This window comes from Brachyhypopomus gauderio, chromosome 21 (assembly GCF_052324685.1).
Source record: "Brachyhypopomus gauderio isolate BG-103 chromosome 21, BGAUD_0.2, whole genome shotgun sequence".
NCBI classification, from domain to species: domain Eukaryota; kingdom Metazoa; phylum Chordata; class Actinopteri; order Gymnotiformes; family Hypopomidae; genus Brachyhypopomus; species Brachyhypopomus gauderio.
Window position 1 is genome coordinate 2,965,038 of NC_135231.1, and position 20,414 is coordinate 2,985,451.

Below are 20,414 nucleotides of genomic sequence, written 5' to 3' on the forward strand. Positions count from 1 at the left end.
ACCTGGGAGACAAAGGCAAAGAGAACAGGTTGTGCAAAGAGAGAGAGTCGAATAAAAACCAAAAACACAAACCCAAAAGTCCAAACTATCCCCAGAAGGTGAGAGCATTCAGAGGTGAACAGTGGTAAGATGATATGAACAGTATGAAAAATGACAACGTTGAAGTTCCCTTTTACAAAGAAGTCAGCGATGACCACAAATGCCTCTGTGGCCTGCTGGGGAGGGCCAGACATCCAGCAGAGATCATCAACTGCCCTTCTGTTGCTGGGTTGTGTTCCTCTCTCTCCCTCTCTCTCTCTCGTTCTCCCTCCCTCCATCTTTCTCTCTCCCTCTCTTTAATGACTAGTCTATATTCCCTCCGGACTTCAATACATTCAGTGCACAGACAGAGAGGGGGGGGGTTCACCATCTTATAAAGAAGAGGAGATAGGAGATCTGTTACAAGGCTTGCTTTCTTCTTTGTTTTGCTTATTTGTCTGTTTGAAATGAAAGGGCCTTGTGTCGTCTGTGCAATGCTTGGTCATGTCTATTGTGAAAAGCAAAATAAAGTCTAATAAAAAGCAATAAAGTTTAGTTTATTCCACTCCTCCTCTTCACCCTGTGTCACCCCTCTTAATCGTATTTCATCAGCTCACTGCGTACAGCCTACTTGATGTCTTTTGATTAGACCCCCCCCCCGGTCTTGTTGACCCGCCCCCCCCCCCCCCCCCCCCCACCTGTCTAGGCCCAGCTCGGCCTGGTGTGTGACGTGTGCACTTGGGCATATTAAACCCAAAAGAGCAGCAGTCGTTATGTGGCGCATATGTTCACCTAGGTCAAATGCCAAAGACAGCTGGGCCAAAACAAACACACACACACACACACACACACAAGGGGTCCCCAGGACTATCATGCATTCTGTCAGCGTTCAGCTCAAACATGATGGCCAACCTGATGACTGAGGCTGTGCGTGTGTGGAAATGGAAGTGGACATTTCAAAGACATTTCAAAACCTATTACAGCATAGATCCATCTGAAACGAAGTCTACAAAGAATCAATACAAATTGAAGGGACTAATACGTTTAATAGAATGGAGTCGATTAAAATGCTTACAATTTTACTCTTTCACCAAGCCATGAACTAAATCTATAATCCAAACCAGTACTAATAACAGTAAGTCTGACCAGAACGATAAATAATGCATGCCTGGCCAGCTGAAAAGACAAACTCTTAATTTCTGTCTGAATCCAGAAGGTATGTACCGAAGCTCCTGATCAGAAAGCCTAACCCGACACATAAAAGGGCAACGGTTCCTTTGGAAGGCAGAAGGGGAGACGCTGGCCTGACTCGAGTACTGATCCAGGTTCTGACTCGGGGGCCATCTCTCCACACAGCCCAAGCAGAGCAAACATCAGTACAGACTGAGCCCCAGATGCTGGGAATGAGACCGAGACCCGTGTCTGCAGGACCACAGAGAGCCGGAGGGAAGTCATCGGACAAAGAAGTGAGAGAGGAGAAAGGTAAGTAGAGGAGACCGGTGAAGACTGGAAGCAGCTCCTCACTCTGAGGTAAATGCAGCAGTTCAACTATGGAAACAGTAGATCCTTAGGGATGTGTGTGTGTGTGTGGGTGTGTGTGTGTGTGTGTGTGTGTGTGTGTGTGTGTGAGCACCAGAGAGTTACTGATTGGGGTAGGATGTAATGGAAAACACCTCCAATTGTATGGACAGCAAACAGAGAAGAGAGAGAAAGAAGCATGTAGAGATACCCCCCCCCCTCCCTGTACACATGCCAGGTAGACCTAATGACTAATGAGAACAGGAAAAACATGACACCCCCCCCCCCCCCCCCCCCCCCAATCAACACGGGTGGACGGTCAGGGACGACGAGATGCTTTTATACTGTTTGGCGATGATTAACGAGAGCCAAGCTGGATTATTCATTCACTCCTTGTCCAGTTCTCCAGTGCAAGCACGTGGAGGAGACAGATAAAAACGTTATGTATCTCTTTCTTCCACGCACACTCAGGCCAGGCCTCTGCTCTCCAAGAAGTCCAGATCGCAAGCGGAGCGACGCGGCATGAATCATTCAAACTCTGACAGCGTAGCAGATGGCCGAGTCATATCAGAATGGTTCATTGAAAAACACGACCAAAAAACAATGAACTCCAGGGTTAATTAAATGCACATGAAGGCTGTACAGCGTGGGGACCCACTGCCCTGTGCGATTTCGAGTGCTCCCTCCCCCGTCTCATCTCATCCATACCGATGACCACGGACGTAGTTTTGGGGGGGGACGGGGGGGACATGTCCCCCCCACTTTTTCAAAAGCCGGTTTTGGTCCCCCCCAGTTTTTACAGTTAAAACCAAATATTTAAGTAGTGACAAAGTCATGTCCCCCCCACTTTTTAACGGTAAAAAAACCAATATCCAAATAGCGACAAATCTAGCACTAGGATCATGCAGCACCCCCCCCCCCCCGCTTAACAGTTCGCCACCCCAGGTTGTGTCCCCCCCACTTGTGAAATCAAAACTACGTCCATGCCGATGACACTGGGCAGGGCTGTGGGTTATCCTGCTAGCTAGAACTGGGCCGGACGGCTGGGAGAAAAGCCTGTGTTAGATTAGCTTTCTTCGGTCAAAGGACGCTTATTGTCTTGTTTAGGAACGTCCACTAGGCAAGACTGCCATCTTGTGTGAGGCACACAGTTGACTATATCCTCTGCAATATGGCATCGGAGAATACATTTAGCTGCAAAGTAAAGCTATTATTTCATCGTGTGAGTGAGCGGGTAAAATACAATTAATTATTTATTATATCAATTAATATTCATTAATTAAATGTAATGTTTGTGTCTATTTATACACAAAGAACACTTAAAAATATGCTCAACAGCTTTCTGAGGAATTCATACTGATATGACTCTTAAAGGGGATATATTATGCTCACTTTTGATGTTAAGTGTATTTTTGGATTCTTCTAGAATATATTTACATGCTTTGGTGTTGAAAAAACATTGTTTTTCTCATACTGTACATCTCTATTCAACCTCTGTCTGAAACGCAGTTAGAGCGCCCCCTCCTGGTGAGCACACTATGCTCAGATTGCTCTTCTCTGGCCAAGCTCAGGTAGGTGGGCAATGAAGAATGTTACAAGATTGCATCATTTTGTAACAAAGGAAAATGGCTGGAATTTCAGTGAACTATTTCAGGCACCTGAGAAAAGTGGTTCATGGAGGAAGTTTTACTCCGTCTGGTGTGTGATTTGGGCTTTGTAACTTTGCAGACTGTTTACATGCACAAAAAGCAATCCAACAGTAAAGAAAAGGGGAAACGCAGAAAAGTATAAGAGCTCTCCTTTAATTTAGTCTCTACTGTTAGATATGTAATAAACTCATGTGGAAACAAAAAATTTGTCAGTTTGTGGGTATACAGGGTATACACAAGTATACAGGCTAATGGTGGTAGCGTTATGGACATAAAACACATCTTACTTGATTTTTGCAGGACAGGAATGCCAGTATGAACTTAGTGTAAGCATATTCAAAACATATGAAACCATTCCCATATGCAACAGTTTTTTTATTCACAGCATAAAGACAATGAGAGCAATGTGAAAGTAGCCGAGAGACTTTTACTTTGAAATCCAATGTACTGGATTACAGAAACAAGGTAAACCATCCATGAGGCAACATGCACTGTGTCCTGGCTTTCTACTTCCCAGCAGGATGATTTATGTGTATGGGGTGATTTATATCTGTATGGGCTGAACATCTGATGAACCACATGGACTCTTCTCACCCAGTTCTCTCCTCCTCAGCGTACCGCAAGTGTCTGCAGACGGATGCAGCAAGAAGCAACTGATGCAAGACCAGGACACGAAACCCACAGGCGTTTTTAAGTGTCACACAGATGCGGAGACATTTGTGCCCACATTAAACCAACACAGATGGAATAAAATTTCTGGGCGATGTCTAAGCGTGGCCTGGTCTGACCTTAACAATACCAACAATTTATATTCAAGTTTAAAAAAATGCTTTGGGACTGGGTATGCGTGTTTTTAAACACTTCTAAGAAAATCCAATAAAAGGTTCTTAAAGAAATATTACTAAGACACTAGTCCTCAGCAGTATTGAGAAGGAAACATGCATGCACAGAAAAATGTAAGACACAGATACCATATCAAATAGTACTTAACTAGTACTTTATTTCCCTTAAAAGTAGTGAAAATGTGAATTACTTGAAAATGTCAAAATAAAAGGCGATTACAAGCACCCAATAACATGTAAAGTGAGAGCGAGCATCAAAAGGTGAGTAGTGAGAGATCACCCAGGACCAGAGTAAGTGCCTGTGAGGAGATGGAAACGCAATGACGACAAAGAGCGAAAAAGCAAAATAAGAGCTTAGCAGGAGGTGGAGCATGAACGCAGACGCAGGAAAGAAGGAAACGGCCCAAACCAGAAGTCAAAAGTGCGCTTAATATGTCTGAGCTTAATAAAGACTAAATGATATGCAGTAAGAGCAAAGGCAAATATTAACCTACATGGTTTTGTTTTACACCTGTTTCATATGTGACCTTTTAGTTGCAAGCTAAAGGAGTCTTACACAGTATGTCCAGGTTCACCACAAGTCATCATCATCACACCGATTAGCTGTTTCCTGAAGTGCTTTCATTTAGAACATTTAACAAAATCAACGACAAAAATAAAAAAGGACAGATTAACTACACACATTTCCCACACGTACATCAACACCCCCCCCCCCCCCCCCCGACAATCAAGCAATGGCTGGACAGTCTGAAGAATGAGAGTGCGTTATCAAAGTCCATAATTCTTTTAAACCACCCAGTAGCTTGATTATGACTTGGCCAGCCTGAATTTAATGAGATTTAATCTCAATAACCTGCTTTTAACATACAACTACACATTTAAGAAAAAAAAAGAAAATAAAAACATCCATAGCTCACTGTAAAATTTTTATACAGTACATGCAGTAGACGTTTGACAATAAAGGGCTTTTAATATCAGAGCCAATATAGCTCATGTAGCTCCTGGTAAAGAAAGCGCAAAATATAGCGCTAGAATAAGGACTACACAAGAGTTTTCACACTGCCTGTGGTTATAGGGCCATGCGCTTAAAATCTTACCAATAGCCCTAGCTGAGCAATGTCAGGTTAGCTTGGCTACAGACTTACAGAGGGACAGACTGTTGTGATTGCAGTGTTTTTCTGTAAAGTACAAAGAGGACGTATATAGTCTGGCTGTAGGATTGAACACCTGATTTGTAACCCCATTCTTGGGTTAAATATGGCACATGAATAAAAGTTCGTTGATAAAAACCTTATCAAAGATAATAAGGATAAGATGAAGGGGTGAAGTGGTGCATTATATGGAAAATACAATCAATCATGGATGTTGCCACAACAAATTAAAATGCATCCAGAGGTATAACAAGACAGTAGTCTTTTGCAAAGCAGACCCGACTATGATTAAACAGTTTGTATGAGATATTATGACACCTAACAAACCAGATGTGAAATACAAATCAACAGAGCAAAACAAAACAACCTTTCTGCTTAAAACCAAAAAATGTAATGCACAACTGGATCCAATAAAATCTTCAACCTTTCCAGTTCCAAGAGATTCTAAGTAACGTGATGATTGCAACAACTGTTTCTTTTTTGTTGTCGTTGTCCTTAGTCGTCTTGTCCTAAACGTTATTCCACCGTATCTCTCTCCTGGGGTTCCAGCCCTGTGCTGAGCCAGAATGAAGTGGTCCCCCTGGTGGTCACATGGCAGTACAGCGGCGGTTCTCAAACAACTGCTCGATGACTGCGCTGTCCGCAAGCGTGGACACGTCTCCCAGGTCCCGCTCGTTGGAGGCAATCTTTCTCAGTACACGTCGCATGATTTTACCTTGGGTGAATGTTTGGGAAGAGAAAGGTTTGCATTCATATTAAAAACACAGACAGAACACAGGATGAAGCAGACAGAGGAGAGGATGAAGCAGAGATTGGTACACACACTCACAGTCAAAGGGGTATTCAACTGTACCTGATCTAGTTTTGGGAAGTCCAGGAGCATTCTGTATGTAATCAGGTGTTGCAATAGCACCAATTTTTTCTCTCACTGTTGACAGAGGGGGAAAAAAAGAGAGGATGAATTACAGCTGACAAACAATTAACAGAATTAACCAGCATCTGTTAGCCAATCACAAGCTTTCATAATGTGCCTTCACAACCCTAGATGATTTTTTCACATAATAATCTGGTAGTGTTAATTTTTTAACAACCTATTGCAGAATCCTGTGAACAGGTAATGAAAATTTACACCCTTTTTTCCCCAGACCTCACAGCCTTCGATATTTGAGGGTAATATAAAATGTGATAATGCATGTTGTGACCTCAAAGAAAACCAGATTAATACTTCAAGAGCAAGTCATGCCCAGGTTTAGATCATCCTAATGAGAACATTTTCCTTGAAGAGAGAGTAAACGTCACTGGACGCCTCAGATGCATTTGAAACAGAAGCGGCTCAGTTCTGGACAAATTCTATGTTCTCGTTGATTCCGATATTACGGGTATTGGAATTAGAAATGCATGCAGTCTTGACACGTAGGTGCCGACAACCGTCAGACTTCACATCCACATCTGATCTCAGATCAGCATCTCGATATCAAGACGGTTCAACACCAGCCAGCCCGCCCTCACCTTGCCGCCTGAGCTGGGCCTCCAGGGCGGCGGTGTAGTTGATGCCGTCGGTGAGCGTGACGAAGCAGTAGAGACTCTCTCCTTTGACGGGGTGCGGCGTCCCCACCACGGCCGCCTCCGCCACCGCCTCGTGCTCCACCAGAGCGGACTCCACCTCCGCCGTGCTCAGCAGGTGGCCTGGGCGACACAACAGATTTATGGGGCCGTCTCTGACTGAAACCCATTGAAGGCGAGGGGGCGGGGGAGGAGGGAGAGGGGGAGATCTTGACCCTCACCCGAAACGTTCAGCATGTCATCGATCCTGCCCGTGATCCAGTAGTACCCGTCCTTATCTCTACGGCAACCTGAACAGAATTCAAGCGTCAACGCGAGAGAAGTCGCTTCAGACGGAGCTCGAGTGTGTGCTGCTCGCGAGGCACGGAACAATACCATCTCCGGTTACATAGTATCCAGGGAATTTCTTGAAGTAGGTGGTCTCAAATCTTTCATGGTTCCCATAAATAGTCCTCATCACACCAGGCCACGGCTGCTTAAACACCTGAACAGAACCGCACGCTTTAACCAGTATCGCCAACACCAGGTACGTTGTATAGCTGTGATTACACACATCCATACAACAGAGACGATAAAGTTTATCCGCCATGAAACGTAAACTGCAGACACCACCCGTGCAGCCGTGCTACCCAGACTCTAAACCAGACGTCTGGTGTCAAGAGGAAGAGTGATGGTGGAAGGCTGTGGGTGGGGTGGGGGGGGGGGGGGGGGGGGGGGGGGGGGGGGGGTGGTGGTTCTGTCCCGTACCAGGTAGCCCTCGCTCGGTCCCTCCAGCTCTTCACTCGACTCGTTCAGAATGGCCGGCACCACACCGAAGAACGGCAGCGTCTACACACACACACACGCGCGCACACACACACACACTCAAAATTAACGGGCAAGTCAAACCCAGGAAGAGAGTTCCTCCAAGTGCCATGCAACTACAAGCTGGAACTCCTCGTCAGGGGCGCACTGACCGCAGACCCAGGCTTCAGGGGAGTGGCGGCTGGTAGAGGTGTTAGTACATGCCCTCCCTGAAGAGCAGAAACGGAGAGAGTTAGCGGCCATCCCGCACACCCTTGTAGAGACGACACGGAGAGCCAAGTGAAGGTGGAGCTGGACTGCCTACCGTCTCCGTCTGCCAGAAGGTGTCCACTATGGGACATCTCTTCTCCCCGACCACGCTGTAGTACCACTGCCACGCCTCCGGGTTAATGGGCTCGCCTACCGTACCCAAGACCTTCAGAGAACTCCGTTTACACCTGAGAACAAACGTGCACACACACAGGCACACAGGCAATACTATGGTCGAACAGTCAGACCAATGCAATTTGTCATATGCTACTGATACTTTTATACTTTTTATACTTCTAGGCTACTAGCTAGCTAAATGTAAACATTAAACTGTACAGAAACTGGAGTAGTTGTTCTTAGCCTAAAGCACAGCCACCCCAATGTGGTTGATTTCTTCGTGGAACCAAAGCATGTTTCCATACTCTGGAGGACTGCCAGCTGGGGCTGAAATTAAACCGTGACCCTGACACTACGCTTCCCTGTGCTAGAGGGATCCCGTTTCAAAAATGGGACTCTCCTCTCAACTACAGCCGGGTTGTGCCGGTGTGCAGATATACCCCAGGTGGCGGGACTTAAACACGTACTTGTGCACCGGCTCCGTGCCGTACTTCATGAGCAGCCGGATGGCGGTGGGGGCGGTGTAAAACTTGGAGACCTTGTATTTATCCACTATCTGCCACATGCGGCTCACGTCGGGGTAGGTGGGCAGACCTTCGAACTGGGAGCAGAGAGTGACGAAGCAGATTGCTCGGTCAGGAAAGGCAAGAGGGCGATCCAGTACGAATTCAGAGTCAGTTCAGTTTAACTCACCCCAATGAGCAAAAAACAAGACATTATCTTACTGAGGAGAACTGTTAAACATTGACAGCATGGAATGACAATGTCAAGAACCAGCTGTACCACATGACATAAATCCAATATGTTTCCCATTGGAAGCTAAGTATGCTCGAAACAGTTCTCTCTTGGGCACTTATATAGCGTAACAGAGAGATGGGCGGTTCCCTTACCAGGACGCTGGTGGCCCCATTGGCCAGGGGCCCGTAGGTGATGTACGAGTGACCGGTGATCCAACCAATGTCTGCAGTGCACCAGTAGACGTCATCAGGGTGGTAGTCGAACACCAGTTTAAATGTTGTGGCAGTGTAGAGCATGTAGCCGCTGATCGTGTGCAAAACTCCCTGAGAAACAAGCCGGCTTTGCCATTAGAGCCCTGGAGGAAGCACTAGGTGAAAGAGCAGGTGTGAAAAGCAGGTTAGTGACAGGATACCTTCGGTTTTCCAGTGGAGCCGCTGGTGTAGAGGATGAAGAGAGGGTCTTCAGATTCACACCACACAGGCTCACACTCGGCAGACGCATTCTCCATTAGCGTGTGCCAGCACACATCCACCTCCGGGTCCCAGGGCACCTGCACCAACAAGAACCCACAGACCGGGTGACACCATCAGACTCAAGAACCCACGGACCGGGTGACACCATCAGACTCGTCTCAGCCGTTCTGGAGTCAGCATGCGTTTGGAAACAATTCTTGCCCAACTGCTCTAGTTGCACTCAAGACAAAAAGGCCTGAGAAGCAATTCACAACCTACAAACTTCTACTGAACTACAGGTGGATCTGGACGTGTTGACAACCTGAAACATCTCATTGCACCCCACAGAGCGTTTAAACTAAAACCAAGAAGGTGGTTAGACCTCTGGATAAAAGTCCTACCTCTTTTAGGAACTATAAAAAAGGTAAGTAAAAATATATACATATATGTAATCAAGTTAGTCACACACACAACCACAGATCCATCAGTACAGACCGGACTAGACAGAAGAGACTACAGGAGGATGTGAGGAAGAGGATGAGAGGAGAGGAAGAGTGTGCTTGTCAGTTCTGTCATGCACACCAGGAGCTGGAAGGAGGTAGCACAGCACAAGAAGGGCCATCGTTTCATTTAAGTGACACGAGCAGTTAAATGGAACAAACGGGCGCGATGGCGTCTGACTACGCAGAGCGAACAGCCACGACGGCAGCGGAAGCTCAGACAGGGAGCCGGCGTTCGTCTGGAGCGTCGGAGACTAGCAGAGTCACTACGGTGACAGGACTGTGTTTCCAAACCCCTTTCCCCACCCCGCAAGCGCGGGCTCGGGACGGAGCCGAATGCTGGTTAGTCGTGTGCGTTAGTGGGGATGGATCAGGAAACACTGGTCCAGGACCTCGTTTGGGGGAGGTTGGAACACACGGGTAGCCACTCTGCTCCAACCAAAGAGCACAAGTTCACAGAGCTAGAGTGAAAAGTCAAAAACCAGATCTGGTTTATTAAATTGTGTATATATTATAATATAGCTTAAGATCTGGTTTATTATATATATTATAAAACAGCCTAAGATGGTGGTGAAGGCCTCAGTAGGAGTAGAGTGACTGCAGCCAGCAAGCGTGTGTCCCAGACTACATTAGAGTGAACTGTCTACTTCACCCAAGGACACCCGTTTACCAGAGGTCTGCCCTTTCAGAATTGGCATTTCAAAAACAAACCTGCAGCAACTAAATGACTGAAGTCATGGAATTTAAACGGGAGCCATTAACTCACTAAAACTCTGGCCTGGTACGGCCGCCCGTTCAACGGCCCTCGCCAAGTCTGAGAAGCGCGTGAACGCGTCTGGCTGGATGTCGCGTGAGCGGCACGCTGGGTTAGAGGACGGAGGCCACGGCCTCGAACCTGCCCACGGAACGACAGAGTCGCCGGGGAGTGCACAGAACGAGTGCAGAGGAAAGACAAGAACGGGAAGAAAACAGTCGAGGTGAAAGCACAGAGAGGCTCCAAATACCTTGGGGACGGGACGGCCCTTCCTTACTCTTTCTGCCTGTTTCTCCTGCTAAAGGGGAGGGGGGTTAATGGAAATATTACTCACATAGAAAAGAGAGGGAGGGAAGGATAAATATGGCAACACCTCTACTGCTACCAAACATCAACAAAAAAGGTTGGTAATCATGTACAGTATCAAAATGACATTGTTTACGTTTTTATGATTAAAATTTTTTCTTCTTCTACGGTGTTGCCAGATTTGTGTGGCACTGGAAAAAGTCATAAAAACAAACTGGAAACAGTAGGACTGAATAACACAGAGAGGACAACACATGGCCACATTTGGGTAGAATTAAACACACATGATAAATTTACAGGAATGAAGCAACGAGCAAATTTCTTAGGGATGAGGGACGCTGGCAGAAGATAAGAGAAGTGAAAGGTCAAAGGGTACCTGCAGGCCGGGACAGGAGCGCTTCGCCGGGGGCGACAGTGAGCCCGGTCGCGACGAGGCCTCCTCTTCCTCCTTTGACAAGTGTTTCAGCATAATGCACCGGCCGACCACGACAGACCTGAGAGAAGCGCGCAGCACTCAGCCAGCTAGCACGGCTAACGGCTGCAACTTCGTTAAAGTGCGTTTATTCGGACGCTAATTAAAAGTGCTTCTATTGCATATACGTGTGTGTGTGTGGCCCAAAGCCGGAGCGTGTAAGGAAACAAGCAATACACCTATACGGCACGCACCAAGACCGCAGCTTGTGTCTGAAACCTCTAATCAGGAATATCTTACTTGTCCTGGCATTTCTGCAGTGCCTCATCAGCGATCACTTTAAGACTGATGAGTTTATCACCTCTGTAAAAGCCATCTGGAAGATAAACGGGGACAGGAAGAGGAGGGGAAGTGTCGACAATCAAACTAAAGAGAAAACTTGAAACACAGCAGTATTTGAAGTGCCAGCTCCTATGTGGGCATGTGGGAGTGTGGGGATGTGGGAGTATGGGTTATAGTGGGCTGCCAAACCACTGGTGAGGAGATACATCTGTGGACCTTCATATACGCAACCATTGTCCTTCAGACAGACCAGTAGAACCAGTATAACTATTACTCTTTTTCAGCCAACTGCATTCGACTTATGGTTTCCTTAACTTTCCTTAATGACGATATGTGCAATTCAAGACATGCATTACCCGAACTATGAATTTACAGATCTTGATAACTTGACAATATCAAATAGTAAAAATTAGACTGTCGGAAGATGACGTTACTAATGGATTACGTGCAAAATGGTCCAGAGCTTTTACGTCATTTTGGACATTTCCCCAGCGGGCACTCTGGTTCAGAATGTGGGGGAGTGTCAGTGCTAGGGCCTGGCAGTGAAGACCATTTGAAAGCAATGCGGTCAGCTCCATATCTAACGACGTGGCCGACAAACAACAATAAAAAACAGCACTATTTTCTCAGCGGGTCACTATGGCTGACGGGATTAAAGGTAGCTTAGATGGATCACAAGTTAAAAGATGTTGATTAACTAGAATGAGACTTTTCTTACCAGCTGTGATCAGCAGTGAACACTGTGAATCTATGATCCGTTCACACAGTGACTCAGCTGAAAACCCTGCAAACTGGAGAACAGACATATTTTAACTAATGATTCGAGTCTTTCGAATGCTTCTGTATGTACAATCACCGCTACTGCGGCCACAGTTGCCCAAATACTACGAGAGGAAAGAGGAAGGTTGGGCTAAACTCAGTACCTTACACCGATTGTTACCATAGTCAGAAGTGAACACACACTCTCTGCAGCATATGCAATACTAGGCCCACATGTTTGACAGCTACAGCCTCAAGGAGGCGCGGTTGTGCACGAGTGTCGGCTGCAGCAGTAGCAGACGCTGTCAGTCAGTTTTTAAAAAAAATCAGTGTGATGAAGGAAGGTGATAAAGGGAAGGACGCACCACAATGGAATGCACCGCTCCGATTCGGGCACAAGCCAACATGGCCACCACCAGCTCAATGACCATGGGCATGTAGATGGACACGCGATCGCCTTTCTTCACTCCTGCGAAGCCAGAGGAAACGTTTCCAGTTGTGCCCGGGCTAAATCAGGTCAGCTGGAGCGGTCAAACCGGGCACGTACCTTGAGACTTGAGGACGTTGGAGAACTTGCACACTTGCTCCAGAAGTTCCCTGTAGGTCACTGTCTTCTCGTCTCCCGGCTCATTACCCTCCCTGTTTAAGAACCAATCATGACCATGAACGCAAGCCCATATAAGCCCATATGTTTACCTACAGACTTTTTTGTAAAAGTCATTTTCTCAACTTTGCAAAATTGCTCTGGCCGGGAGGGAGGGGTGTCCCATCAGTGGAAGCCGAACACCAGCCCCGTCACGGACGGAGGCGTGCAGGTCGGCCCCTCTCTCCCAACCTTGAACGGCTACCACATGCCCCAGGAAGTATGTGCTCACCTCCGCTCTGCCTCCCTACCGTGGGCCACATTCAGACAGCGAGTGGGAATCGGTGACAGCAAACAAATGGGCCATTACTGGGCATGAAGTCAAAATAAATGCATTTTGAAAATTGTTGTACTGCATTTTCAAATGAAAGCCCCATATTGAGATGATGCAATAAAATAAGATGTAGCGTTAAAGCCAAAAAGCATTATATAGTTTCAAAAACACAAAATGTGTTGTCTGAAAAGCCCATGACAAAAGGTAGTATGGGTAACACCCATTAAGTTACACAACAATCATAAGTGTGTAACGGGCAAAGTGCACTACCTAGAGTTCCTGCAACAGAGCGTGACTGCAGATTTAAAACATTAACTTCCTTATCTCGTAAATGTCCTTCTGGAGAGACTGACATCTTTGAAGAAAGCACACAAACGTGTGCACTAGACAGAGAAGGTAAAGACACAGCCATTCACAAAAATGATGCTATGGCATGTGTGACCAGAATGGCATCAATATGTCAGGGTTTCCCTTTTCTAATTAGCCAAAAAATCATTTTCCACTGTGCACAGTCTAAATGCCTCTCAGCACAACAGGTTCTTGCACAATCTTATACAAGCGCAGACAGTTTTGCAAGTTTGGACAAAGGAAAAGAAATCCTGTCAAAGTTTCAGCACAGGACAATTTTTCATATCCTGTGTTGTAATATCTAACTCTGCAGAATTACAAAACCAATTAATAATAAATTAATTAATATTAATTAGTTAATTAATATTAATTAATTAATAAAGAAAGAAACATTTGCCAAGTCACAATAGGCAAAAAAAAGTAATTGACTCCTTTGAATGTCAAAAAACTGCAGCCAGCAAAATGCCTATCCAGTTATGATGTCTAGCCAATCAAAACCAAGCATTGCACATCCTTGCATTACAGAGCGAGGCCAGCCTAAAGGACATAAGTAAAACATTCCAACAACACAATCTAAGGTGAATCAAGCAACTTTTTAAGACAACTGTCTTCATTCCAATCCACCATAATATGGATACCACCTCTACAGAATTAATCTACGCTCCAACATCTTCTAGTTACTATCTTTCAATAGCAGCATATGCTGCTGATGCAGACTACCAAGAGGCAGCACACTCTATCTCCCAGTATGATGGACCCAATTCCCCTGCACATATCAATTTTCCACGTCACATATCATTTGACCTCAAGACATTTGTCAGAGGATCACTTTGTGATGCACAAAGGCAATTCTTACGCAACATTGGTTTGACCTTGGATAAAGACCATAAATGTTCATAAATATCAATACAGCTGTGACTGTATTGAGTCATACATCTTTATAAGTGTGTTTACAATACACTGCTGTATCAATATATTGTACACAGCCTGGAACTTTGAAACGGTTCTTTGTAAACAACTTTTAAATTAAATTCTAATAGAAAGGTCTAGATTTACAAAAATAGATCCAGTAGGAAGAGACCAACTTGATTTACAATGACTAGACTTGCTTTTTCTACTGTCTGCCTTCTTACCGTCTTCTCACATCTCTCACCTATGATCATCTTAAACTATACAACCTCTTATTTATAAAAAAATCAAATTATACCCCCCACCCCCATAGGCTTAAAGATGCACAACATATCCTGACGTTCAAATTATAAATGTCATGGAAAAGCCACTGATGATGATCTAAGTAGCATTCACACTATGGGTCTGTCCTGGGTGAAGCAATCAGGAGCAGCTCACACTGTCTCCATTGTGGCCTGGACAATTCTTGCACACATGCAACGTACACACTGACCAGTAAAAAGCCACTCTGTCCCCCAGCTGCCTCTCGTAGACGTTACGGTCCAGAAGGTTGTAGCAGATGTTTGTGGTGGCTCCCTCCATGCACTTGACAAAGATTTTACCCTTGGTCACATCAAAGTTGTAGTCCAGAAACAGGCCAGTGTGTTTGGTCTTCCAGAAGAAGTCTTTGGCAACATCTCCCCAGAACTCTAAATAAGAGAGATGGTTAGTTATAAAACTGTCACACAAATACAACCTTCTAATTATGAAATTGATTCAATGCATAAATCCTTGGGGGGTGGGGGGTAATATAGAGAAATCAGAATGACTGTGCATACATAATGCTCGTTTTCCCCGTGAATGTATTATTGGAGACACTTATGTGATTAAATTTCAAGTTTATACAATCAGAATTACTTCAGAACAATTGCAATTAACATTTGAAGCCCCCACTGCTGTGTGTTTTATCGTGATTTACAATAAAGAGAAAGTAACAAGCTAGTTTGCGTGGTCAAACATATAGATATATCTCAGATATAGTAAATAACGTTCATGTTAGTCCCAAGCCTAATACATAAATGTTAAGGTGGCGCGTATACATTCACAACAGACGTAGGTTAGCGAGTAAACATCTTATTCAAGCAGTATTACCATCTGGAGACTCGACTGACTTCACGTAGAGTTCCTTAAAATTCTCAAAACTGGATATGTGCGCTTCTTTCTTCAGGTCCTCGGAGGCGTGTAGAACGTCTTCTCTGGGAGCCTCGCCGGGGATCATGTTGGCCGCTTCGGTTACAACTGTCACAACTGGCCGTGCAGCGCGCGCGCGTTAGCAGGCGAGCTAACCGAGACGAATACGGCCGGTTTAACCGGCTAACGGAAGAACGGCGGGGCCCAAAGCCAACGCTACGCGTTAACGCGTCTTTTCCTCGCCAAACGTCGCCGGTTTGTGTCTCTGCAGCAGCCTCGCGTCCTCTCGTCGCCTGGCTCGACTATTGTTAGCGGGCTAGCGCGGCTAACTTCCGTGTGCTCCCACAGACGAGGAAAACATTCGAGAGGCTTTGCTCAAATGAACTCAAACTAGACAGCTCGGATCCTGGTTAGCCGGATAAGCGACGCCGGCGAGCTTAACAGCGGATTAAGTAGCTAATTTAATGACGGAACTACGAGAAGGACGTCGACTCGAGTTTAAAAATGCAGTTTAATTGAGATGAAACACAAAGTTGTGTGTACTTGAGTGCGAGACGACGCCGTTTGAGTTGAGCTTCACTCCAAACGAGCTGACTCGGCTGACTAGCTAACTTGCGAATTGCGTTCGTTCATTGTTTAATGTTAAATTGATTAACAAGTTAGCCGTCCTGCCCATTACAAAAACAAGTCCTTCGGAATAGTAATGTGAAAACGGAATTGATCACAGTAATTCCAGTTAGTCAGCGGAGTATCGCGGAGGTCGAGTCCCCTCTGGTGTCTTGCGCAGGGCTGAGTGGTAAAGTTGCTGCCCTGTCATTCAGAGCGCAGATTACACGGGTCAGCTTGACCGTTAAAGCCATAACCTCCCACTACGGGCGAAAGGGTCAAGACACCACAAACCCTAAAACATGCTTACGGCAACATCCATCCAAATGTACGAGTATATACGGATAAGAACACTTTGTGATCCATTCCTATAATAAATCCTATAATAAATATTATTTCTAATACCATAAAGGACAACGAGTGCTTCTTTCCTTGACACGGGTGGGTACTTCCATGATCATAGGGGGGAGACTGAAATGGGGGGACCTCCAGGATGACCGTGGGGATTGGGGAACACCAAACTTCTTTGGTTGTTTAAAAATGAATTTCTAATTCGACAGCTAGGTGGCACATGAACACAAAGAAACCAAAGTGGGTTTTCTTTGCTCAGAAAGGAATCGATATTATGGTCATTTTCACCGTTGTTCAGTTATCACCGTAGGTAACATTCAAGCAAATTAATATTACTTCTAGTATGAATTTATTTACCCCCTCAACTCTTCTCTGCACTTTACCACTCATGTAGATGTACTGTGGCAGCATGCCTACTGGCGGTATCAACATCAGCCCTTATGGAATTACACATATTTGGAAACGTAATCTGGCACAGAAGATTGATGAAGGCCATGTAATTTTCCCTCGACTTTCTAAAATGGGATAAGATATAATCTTTTTGGTTGTTTTCCCCTCAGTAAAAAGCTCTTACATTTAGATATATATTTTTATATTTACATATTACTCTCTCAAATATTTAATAAACAAACTTCAATGTGTGTCTTCTTGCAAGAATAGAGCAAAGTACTGGAATACCAGCCAGAAAATTAATAAACCCTTACTTAATATCAAACATTCTGACCTGAACATATTTTTGAATGTACTGTTGAGGACTAAACAAATGCAGTTTGGATCGTCATGCATCAAGTGCCTTCTGGGAAATGTTTATTTACCATAATTTTTGTTTAACAGCTTTCCATAACAGATCTCAGACATCCCAAAAACTGGAATTTGTAGTTCAACTTTACACAAATAAAGGCTAGATGTGCTTAAAACTAAATCCCCCTTAAAAAAAACCCAAAAGATAGGCAAAGAACAGCACCACTGACAAAGCCTTTCATTTTGTGTTTTATTTTACAAAGAACCTCCACAAGTCCATCCTCAAAATTTAGATGTTCCTGAAACAAGATAAGAAAGTAATCATAAATTACAACACAAACTTGTCAATTGTAATCCAATACACTGCTGTCATTATATAGGTATCCTAAACATCTTATGCGTTCACACAAGGTTTAGTCTGGTCCAGCAGTTTCATGTTATTTTTTTACACATGGATATCTGCCCAAATGGACTGTAGCATTATTATTGGAGATGGAACTATCAAAGCATTTATATTAAGTCATGGCAAGGTCACTAAAATGTTGGGTTCCAAGAACTACTGATAGTCATTAATTAAATACTCTTTAAATGAACAATGAATGAATTCCTTCAATTTCAAAATCACAAAAAGATCCCAAAAGCTTCCTGAAGCTGAGAGAGATCTACGTGATGCTCATTTTACCATTCAACAATGCTCTTAGCGTTAGGTTGCTTTTGTGGAAACCCAGCCCTGATCTGATTATAGATTTGTTAATTCATTTAATAGTCAGCTGGTGTTCAATATAGTTTTCTTCGCTGCAGTTGTCACATGTTAAAATTGTAAACAAATCAAAAGAAGGAATTTAAACAATGGCACATGAACCCATTTCCTGACTGTGGTGACGTGCATTAATAGAACATATACAAAGTCTAACCATAGACACCGATGTTTGCACACAAATAGTCCCAAATCACACAATACCCCCCCCCCCCCCAAGCAGCAACTTACTTCGACACGATAGAGTCATTCTTTGCCAGCCTCAAAAGAGAGTCATCAGCCTCACCCTGTGGATGACAATGACATTTTACTGAACAATGAAATTGGCAGAAGGAGGTTAATTGCAGAATATCATCAGTCAGAACTAAATTGACCAGTGTCCATCATCTTTCTTGAACAGGGCACAGGGGGGTGGGATCACACATTAATAACTGGCTACAGTTTACACCCATACAGCAGTCTACAACAAAAAGATTAAACCCGTCACTGGGTAAGAGGAAGGCCATCTTTCACTCAAGATAAGCAGTCTTGACACGCCGTTTTCTTACATTTCTACACTAACTGCAAATATGGACACCTCGTAGGCAAAGAACTGCTAAAATTAGATATGCTTGTCTTTTTCTGAGCAGATTCAGGAGTTTATTCATGCAATTAACAAATAAGCACTACAATATCTGAACCATTTGAGAAGTTTTCCCACTGCTATTTCACCAGGATTAACAGTATGACCTCGTATGCAGAGCAGATCAACATTTACACCTTTCTTACATCGACAACATCTGACCGACAAGGTCAGCCTCACAAAAATTATTTTGGCTTTAATCACCATTTGAGGTACACGAAACACTGGAAAAGCCCATGATTAATTAGGAAAAAGCTCCCAACTGTGTTTGTTCATTATTATTAGAAATCAATGTATGGGCCATACTGAATACTAATTCTGAAGAAATGTTAACATTTAGAACTCACCATTCTACGAATGGCACCGCAGATGGCATAAGTCTTGAACTGTCCGTTGAACCTGCCAGTGGCTTTGTCAACCTGAAAACATGGAAGCAAAATATTTTTAGAATAGCATTTGACATGCCGTCAACCTGCAACATATCTAGATCCAATACAATAAACACAAGGAGAAAACCAATGCCAACATACTACACTTGAATATACTTAAAGACCAATTCATATATCTTACATGTCTAAATGGAGCAAAATAATTCCATCATATTGCATTGTGTGGATGACCAAACTGAACCTAATAAGACATACTCCTCACCTCAGCAATGTTGATCTGAATGGAGGCATGGTCCTTAGCAGCAATGATCCTGTTGCTAGCAGAACTGAAAGGAAAAAAGCACAAAGGTACCAGATTTCAGATTTTCAATACATACCGCCTTGAAGCCGCATCCTGTATTTGACAAGAACTAGCAGGTCAACAAAATACCCCTGAGACACCGTTATGTCTACAAATATATTCAGATAACTCTAGGATTTAATTACAGCATGAATACAATATGGGGTTTTCAAGCTTGTTTGATTATTCGTATCAAAACATCTCACCATTTACGGGGCACGTAGAGATCCACGAATTCACCAGCGTCGTTTTGCATGATGGTTTACTGACGGCCGTTCAGGCTTCGTAAAGCTACACAAAACACAATACAGCCAAGTACGTAGTTAGCATTGATCAAATTGATTAAAAGACTACGATTTAACGATAAAATTCCGACATTACGCATTTTTGGCAATATGACGTTTATGCCCATTATACGTTAGTTAGCGAGCTGAGCTAGCGGTAGCGGCATGATCTGGTGCACATGCTCGGGTAGCCCTCGAGTTCGCACATCATTTTTCAAGTATGCTTTGCCATAATAAATACAATATACACAGAACATCCTAGATAAACATATTATGTAAGCATACAGCCCGAATATGATCACAACTTTTGATCCTAACAACAAATAAAACACATTTTCATTGAACAGCTCATTCTCTACTCACCACAGATCAGAAATGGCTGACGCGAAAAGGAAGAAGAAAGTCGCAGGAGGAAATGACGTAAGATGAAAACGGGAGTTGTGAAGCAAGAAATCATAAAAGTTTTATGATGGGCCGTGTCTGTTCAGACCCCTAAATTGAGCAAAAAAATTAAGCTGATCGTTATTAAGCATAATTAGCTCTATAAGCCTGTATTCTTTATTACGAAAACCTACTGGAATGTTTAGGTTCCTGATTCAAATCATCCACCCAATCAGACATTCAGCTTTGGGTTCTATTAAAAACGCAATGTACTCAGTTTTGATGTAAAAAAAAAAAAAGAAAGAAACACTTTCTATTAAGTGAAGATGCCAGTAGCAGCTACATATGTGTACAAATCTATCTTATCTTAGAAATTATAAATGAAATGTTTGGACAGTACTTGCCTTATATATATATATATATAT

General features: G+C 44.0%; 2 protein-coding genes across 5 annotated transcripts; both read right to left on the reverse strand.

Annotated features, from left to right (window-relative positions):
- Positions 1 to 4,160: 4,160 nt before the first annotated feature.
- acss2 (acyl-CoA synthetase short chain family member 2) lies at positions 4,161 to 16,397 on the reverse strand. 3 transcript variants are annotated; one of them, XM_076983753.1, is made up of 19 exons: positions 15,480 to 16,393; positions 14,842 to 15,037; positions 12,722 to 12,813; positions 12,540 to 12,643; positions 12,134 to 12,206; positions 11,374 to 11,449; positions 11,038 to 11,155; positions 10,606 to 10,653; positions 9,062 to 9,199; positions 8,802 to 8,972; positions 8,379 to 8,512; positions 7,850 to 7,982; positions 7,698 to 7,754; positions 7,489 to 7,569; positions 7,117 to 7,225; positions 6,963 to 7,031; positions 6,688 to 6,864; positions 6,032 to 6,106; positions 4,161 to 5,893 (listed from the first exon to the last, which is right to left on the reverse strand). In XM_076983753.1, exons 1-19 carry the CDS (start codon positions 15,604 to 15,606, stop codon positions 5,766 to 5,768), a joined length of 2,106 nt encoding a protein of 701 aa, XP_076839868.1. In that variant the 5' UTR covers positions 15,607 to 16,393; the 3' UTR covers positions 4,161 to 5,765. The 3 variants fall into 3 exon arrangements, with proteins under 3 accessions (XP_076839868.1, XP_076839870.1, XP_076839869.1); XM_076983755.1 differs by lacking the exon at positions 7,698 to 7,754 and having other exon boundaries at positions 15,480 to 16,397; XM_076983754.1 differs by lacking the exon at positions 10,606 to 10,653.
- Positions 16,398 to 17,449: 1,052 nt separating this feature from the next.
- rps21 (ribosomal protein S21) lies at positions 17,450 to 20,045 on the reverse strand. Of its 2 annotated transcripts, XM_076984424.1 has the most exons (6): positions 19,972 to 20,045; positions 19,531 to 19,615; positions 19,247 to 19,310; positions 18,943 to 19,014; positions 18,205 to 18,260; positions 17,450 to 17,515 (listed from the first exon to the last, which is right to left on the reverse strand). In XM_076984424.1, exons 2-6 carry the CDS (start codon positions 19,578 to 19,580, stop codon positions 17,506 to 17,508), a joined length of 252 nt encoding a protein of 83 aa, XP_076840539.1. In that variant the 5' UTR covers positions 19,581 to 19,615; positions 19,972 to 20,045; the 3' UTR covers positions 17,450 to 17,505. The 2 variants fall into 2 exon arrangements, with proteins under 2 accessions (XP_076840539.1, XP_076840540.1); XM_076984425.1 differs by lacking the exon at positions 17,450 to 17,515 and having other exon boundaries at positions 18,201 to 18,260.
- Between the last annotated feature and the right edge of the window lie 369 nt (positions 20,046 to 20,414).